This window comes from Ranitomeya imitator, chromosome 1 (genome assembly GCF_032444005.1).
Source record: "Ranitomeya imitator isolate aRanImi1 chromosome 1, aRanImi1.pri, whole genome shotgun sequence".
NCBI lineage: Eukaryota > Metazoa > Chordata > Amphibia > Anura > Dendrobatidae > Ranitomeya > Ranitomeya imitator.
This window is the reverse complement of record NC_091282.1, coordinates 783,022,898-783,029,976: the sequence shown is the minus strand read 5'-3', so window position 1 is coordinate 783,029,976 and position 7,079 is coordinate 783,022,898. Positions and strand designations below refer to the sequence as shown.

At 42.6% G+C, this 7,079-nt stretch overlaps 1 protein-coding gene across 1 annotated transcript; it reads right to left on the bottom strand.

Moving 5' to 3' along the window:
* Positions 1–324: 324 nt before the first annotated feature.
* On the bottom strand, positions 325–1,258 carry FAM181A (family with sequence similarity 181 member A). Its single transcript, XM_069745653.1, has one exon. The coding sequence runs from the start codon at positions 1,193–1,195 to the stop codon at positions 335–337; it is 861 nt and encodes a 286-aa protein (XP_069601754.1). The 5' UTR covers positions 1,196–1,258; the 3' UTR covers positions 325–334.
* Positions 1,259–7,079: the final 5,821 nt, after the last annotated feature.

The following is a 7,079-nucleotide window of genomic DNA, read 5'->3' as shown; positions in this document are numbered from 1 at the left end:
CAGATAATGGGGCACGTACATCTTTCTGTATCAACTCATTCTGCCATTTGTTTTTGGTGGACCATCCTTTCATACGTCTCATAACAGTCTGAGAAAAAATGTATTATTGGTTCCATCTCCATAAATCGTACAAACTGGACAAAGAATCTAGAGCCCAACGAATTCAGACCTTGTCCCCTCCATCAGTCCATCCAAGATATCAGAGGAGAACATTTATGGAAGATTTGGGTTAAACCATTAGTCATGGAGCTTCAGGATGGAGCTTCTATGTTTGTTACTCATCTCTTCCCAGAGGTTATAAGGGTCTGTAATAGTCATAGGGTCCAATTTTCACTTAAATGTATCCAAAAACATTAAAAATAGAAGGTGGCACAGCTGGCTTTGTGGGAATGGGCTTGAGAACTACATGTCTATATAGTCTCTGCCCTGAATCTTTACACAAGTGCTGGATTTCCACAGTGGGCACAGTTGTATTTTTACTCCAGAGTGCCAGTGTGGTGAATGGGTTGGGGTGGTGGTGGACCCCATGGTCATGCTGGTACAAGAGCTGCTGTCCATGGTACTGAAGTGGGCAGCAACTGCAGGTGTTGACGTGTTCGGTAAAGGAGGTTATAGGTGGCATCTTTCCAGACTCCTTATCTCCTGGAGGTTGGCTACAAAGGGCCTGAGATTTGTCCTGCCTTAGTACATTTTTTACTTTTTTATTTTCGTAAGCTGGAAAGGAGGTCTCAGTTCTCTCTTTGTATATGATGTCTAGTCCAGAAGTGCAGGGCATTTCCAGGAGGTTGGTGGAAGATCTGGGCTCTTCCCAAAATGATGCCGGCAGCTGTCTCTTCCGCATGGGCACTTGATCCTGCCTCCCGGCATCCATATTGTTCTCTTGAGAGCACACATCCCCCATTATGCGATCTTCTGCCTCCAGTGCACCCACCTCTTTGTGATTCAGCCCTTTACTATGAGTCGTGGAGCCCAATCTGTCCACCAGTCCCTTCCTCAAGTCCACAGCTCTGCCAGAGGAGTGGCATCTGGGCAACCTGGAATACCTCTGGGAGAACCTTTTCAGCTGCTTCTGCAAATATTTCCTGTGATCCACAGATCTTCTACAGGGTGCCGACTTGTCTAGAGCTGCCTTGATGTCACATGATGCCAAGTTGACAAAATTCAGCAACGTCTTGACTTCATTGTCTGATGCCATGATTTACAAAGTGACAAATTTCCATTAATAAGGTAAAAGAATTTATTCCCGAAGTCAAGGAGCCGAGGTCTAGAAAAGGAGAAGAAACAAGTAACATAAAATGTATAATCTATAAGGAATAAGTACAAATATTGGAGGATGATGATGGAGGTTGTATAGTGATGGAGGTGGTGATCGTAAGGACAACAATGTGGAGGTTTTGTGGGGTTGATGATGTAGGTTATAATGATGGTGCTGATAAGTCGAGTCTCTTATGGTAATGATGGTGATAATGTTGGTGGTGATGATGTTTATTATGATAATGATGCTGGTAGTAGTGGAGTTACATAGTTATTAAGGCAGTAAAGACGACGTACGTCCATCAAAGTAAGCCAAAGGATTGGAGCGGATATTGAATGAAGGTAAAGGGGTAAAAGTGCAGCCATAATGTATGAACCAATCTGTTAGAAAGCAAATTTTTGCTTCTGATCCTTGGGGTTAATAAACATTTAGGAAAAGAACTTCATATTTTTGCATAAGTATTTTTGTACTCTTGATGGTTCGGGTGGTGATGATGACGGTGGGGCAGCACCGAATATTCTGTGGGTGTTAATTAATGATTCAGGTGGTTATCTTGATGAAAGTAGTGATTTTAATGATGGAAATGGTCATAATAATGATAGAGGTAGTAGTGGCGATGAGGAGTTGAAGATGATGATGATGATGACATTTGGATTTTACGATTTTTTTTCTACTGCACAGATAAAGAACTTTCCCAAATCAATAAAACTATAGAGACATGCAATCGGTTCACCCGTCCTTACAGTCAATAGCAGATTATTAAGATTCTCCAAAAAATGTTATCTTAATTTTTCTGAGAAATTCACAATGAGCGGTTTCTCTGTTTCTCTGATGAATGTAAATATTTACAATATCTGCTACAATATAACGATTCCAGAACATGGAGAAAAGTTACATAAGACTTCCCCGTAATCCCTGTTACATATAGATGACATCAGAGGACAATAAAAGGGATAATTAAGGAGAGTAATTAAAAGTTGCCCTGTGTTTCCTCAATGATCCATTCATGGGGCGCAGACTCTGAGACGCACATCTCCCCCTCCCCCACCCTGCACCTACTTACTGTAGACACGAATGTCTCCAATCCTTCTGCCTCCGCGCGGGATAATCTCGTTACACTACAAACCTGTCCGCTGCGGCGAGGATGATGCCAGCCAGACCTTTGGGAGTAAAGTGAATGAATCCTTGTAGTTAGGGGAGACTTCATGGACCAATCAGATCCCACCATCAAAATACAAAGCGCTTCAATTAGGCATTAGTCTGCCCGTTCCCACATTTTTCCCCATCTCAAATTGTCACCATGGGGACAGCCACAAAAAAAGGCCACAAATAAATACCAATGATTTCTGCGCCGGTTCTCTTGGTGTCCTCCTTAGTCCTCTCCCCTCTGCACAAAACCGATGGGTGAGAGGGGATAGTTGGACACCCTCTTACCCCCCTCCAAAACTTTTACAAAAATAAGTGAATCCGTCTGGAAGGCTGGAGGCGACCATAGTTGAATGACACAGGACAATGGTAGAATTACTGGGAAGCCAAGCCTACCCCTCCAGTGACCAGAGTTCTCCTCTTCCCCCTTTTCTCTCTTTTTTTTTTTGGATGAAGGGTGATGTCAGCAAGGTAAGAATGAAACAAATCCCTAAAGAGATGCGCGCATAGCCATGGAAAGGAGGTTTAGGAGCTGAAGAATCTTGTCTTTATGTTTGCCCCCACAATTGAGCCACACAAAAGCTGAATTACCCATTCAAACTGGGCGGACAAAGGCCCTAAGCTGGAAAGCGCTCTTACATTTGTCCTCAAACAGTGGAGACTTAAATCGAGTCGTCATGATGGAGAATGACTGAGACAAAGCCCATAGAAATACCATCAGCAAACATTTTCCTCTGTCATATTACCGTGTCTCCATAGCACCCCAAAGGCCTCGACACAATGCCCACAAGTTTGCACACTCGAGTACTGTCACCCTGCCAACGATGGCATTGACTGAAGACGGGACACTCTACTTAACCCTGGAAATGCCAGCGCTCTATTCGCACTATATATCTTTAAGGGTGGGGGGAACACATTGACGGATGGAGAAAGGGTTATTGGAGTGACAGCGTCCAAGTGTGGAGAAACCAGGGCTAAAGAGGCGCTTGTTCCACCGACGCCTCCATTCAGGGCAGGGGACAGAACGTGGAGGTGGGAAGTCCAAACACCAGGACAAATATCTACTTGGCCTTTTGATTTTTTAGGCAAACAAAAATTGTGTCGGAGATCAGTGACGGACAAATCCCATTCATAGACGCAAATTACCGGCCATTAGAGGAAGGAAAAATCCATGGAAAGCAAAAGAAATGATCAGTATCTGCTAGAAGGATGGACAGAAAAAATGAATGGAAGTAGCCAGAAGATAGAAAAAGATACAATGTATCAGACAAGGAATGAAGAAGATACAATGTATCAGAGGAGGAAGGAAGACACAATGTATCAGAGGAGGAAGGAAGAAGATACAATGTATCATAGAAGGAAGGAAGACACAATGTATCAGAGAAGGAATGAAGATACAATGTATCAGCGGAGGAAGGAAGACACAATGTATCAGAGGAGGAAGGAAGAAGATACAATGTATAAGAGAAGGAAGACACAATGTATCAGACAAGGAATGAAGAAGATACAATGTATCAGCGGAGGAAGGAAGACACAATGTATCAGAGGAGGAAGGAAGAAGATACAATGTATCAGAGAAGGAAGACACAATGTATCAGACAAGGAATGAAGAAGATACAATGTATCAGCAGAGGAAGGAAGACACAATGTATCAGAGGAGGAAGGAAGAAGATACAATGTATCAGAGAAGGAAGACACAATGTATCAGACAAGGAATGAAGAAGATACAGTGTATCAGCGGAGGAAGAAGACACAATGTATCAGAGGAGGGAGGAAGGAAGAAGACACAATGTATCAGAGAATGAATGAGGAAGATATAATGTATCAGAGGAGGAAGAAGATACAATGTATCAGAGGAGGAAGAAGATGCAATGTATCAGAGGAGGAAGAAGATACAATGTATCAGTGGAGGAAGGAAGACACAATGTATCAGAGGAGGAAGAAAGAAGATACATTGTGTCTTCCTTCTCTGATACATTGTATCTTCTTTCTTCCTCCTCTGATACATTGTGTCTTCCTTCCTCCACTGATACATTGTATCTTCTTCCTCCTCTGATACATTGCATCTTCTTCCTCCTCTGATACATTGTATCTTCTTCCTCCTCTGATACATTATATCTTCCTCATTCATTCTCTGATACATTGTGTCTTCTTCCTTCCTCCCTCCTCTGATACATTGTGTCTTTTTCCTCCGCTGATACACTGTATATTCTTCATTCCTTGTCTGATACATTGTGTCTTCCTTCTCTGATACATTGTATCTTCTTCCTTCCTCCTCTGATACATTGTGTCTTCCTTCCTCCGCTGATACATTGTATCTTCTTCATTCCTTGTCTGATACATTGTGTCTTCCTTCTCTGATACATTGTATCAGACAAGGAATGAAGAAGATACAATGTATCAGAGGAGGAAGGAAGAAGACACAATGTATCAGAGAATGAATGAAGAAGATACAATGTATCAGAGGAGGAAGAAGACACAATGTATCAGAGGAGGAAGGAAGACCCAATGTATCAGAGGAGGAAGGAAGAAGATACATTGTATCTTACACCATCCTTCTCTGATACATTGTGTCTTCTTCCTCCGATGATACAATGTATCAGAGGAGGCAGGAAGAAGATACAATGTATCAGAGAGGAAGTGGGGGAAATATACAATGTGTCAGCAGAGAAAGGATGCAGAAGATACAATGTATCAGAGGAGGAAGGGAAATGTAGACACAAGATCTCTCTCCCAGATCTGCCATATTGTCACTCGGTGTTTTCTTGCTTTTTTTTCCAAACAAACTAAGATCTTTCTAATGAAAATGTGAATGGGACAATTCCTCAAACCAATCACCTTCTCCTAGGAGTGTATGGGGCCGTGGTGTGCTGGGATCACAGATCCTGAAATTGTTGAAATATCCAGAATTCAGAAGAGATCTCTGCATGATCTAAGCACATTCTATGGCTCTGTGCACATGGAGGCTTTCTGCTGAGTTTTTGGAGCAGAAACTGGACAGAAAAGCAACTTCTGAGAACTGGAGAATATTCCCTGATCAAGAAACTGTCTACAAAAAATAACATCATCCAGCGGATTTGGAAATACAGCAACATTATATGATAGGGGATGAAGTACTCTGATCAATGAAACCATGACCTCACATCACAGGATTAGATACAGCAGCTCAGCAGACGGTATATCACACATTATAGGATTAGATACACAGCTCAGCAGACAGTATCACACAGGATAGGATTAGATACACAGCTCAGCAGACAGTATCACACAGGATGGGATTAGATACACAGCTCAGCAGACAGTATCACACAGGATAGGATTAGATACACAGCTCAGCAGACGGTATATCACACATTATAGGATTAGATACACAGCTCAGCAGACAGTATCACACAGAATAGGATTAGATACACAGCTCAGGAGACAATATCACACAGGATAGGATTAGATACACAGCTCAGCAGACAGTATCACACAGGATAGGATTAGATACACAGCTCAGCAGACAGTATCACACAGGATGGGATTAGATACACAGCTCAGCAGACGGTATATCACACATTATAGGATTAGATACACGGCTCAGCAGACAGTATCACACAGGAAATGATTAGATACACAGCTCAGCAGAAAGTATCACACAGGAGAGGATTAGATACACGGCTCAGCAGACAGTATCACACATTATAGGATTAGATACACGGCTCAGCAGACAGTATCACACAGGATAGGATTAGATACACAGCTCAGCAGACAGTATCACACAGGATGGGATTAGATACACAGCTCAGCAGACAGTATCACACAGGAGAGGATTAGATACACAGCTCAGCAGACAGTATCACACAGGAGAGGATTAGATACACGGCTCAGCAGACAGTATCACACATTATAGGATTAGATACACGGCTCAGCAGACAGTATCACACAGGATAGGATTAGATACACAGCTCAGGAGACAGTATCACACAGGATAGGATTAGATACACAGCTCAGGAGACAGTATCACACAGGATGGGATTAGATACACAGCTCAGCAGACAGTATCACACAGGAAAGGATTAGATACACAGCTCAGCAGACAGTATCACACAGGATAGGATTAGATACACAGCTCAGCAGACAGTATCACACAGGATAGGATTAGATACACGGCTCAGCAGACAGTATTACACATTATAGGATTAGATACACGGCTCAGCAGACAGTATCACACATTATAGGATTAGATACACGGCTCAGCAGACAGTATCACACAGGAAAGGATTAGATACACAGCTCAGCAGACAATATCACACAGGATAGGATTAGATACACAGCTCAGCAGACAGTATCACACAGGATGGGATTAGATACACAGCTCAGCAGACAGTATCACACAGGATAGGATTAGATACACAGCTCAGCAGACAGTATCACACAGGATAGGATTAGATACACAGCTCAGCAGACAGTATCACACAGGATGGGATTAGATACACAGCTCAGCAGACAGTATCACACAGGATAGGATTAGATACACAGCTCAGCAGACAGTATCACACAGGATAGGATTAGATACACAGCTCAGCAGACAGTATCACACAGGATAGGATTAGATACACGGCTCAGCAGACAGTATCACACATTATAGGATTAGATACACGGCTCAGCAGACAGTATCACACATTATAGGATT

Excerpts from the sequence above, each read along its gene's own strand:
- FAM181A (XM_069745653.1), bottom strand. The coding sequence starts at position 1,195 with ATGGCATCAGACAATGAAGTCAAGACGTTGCTGAATTTTGTCAACTTG.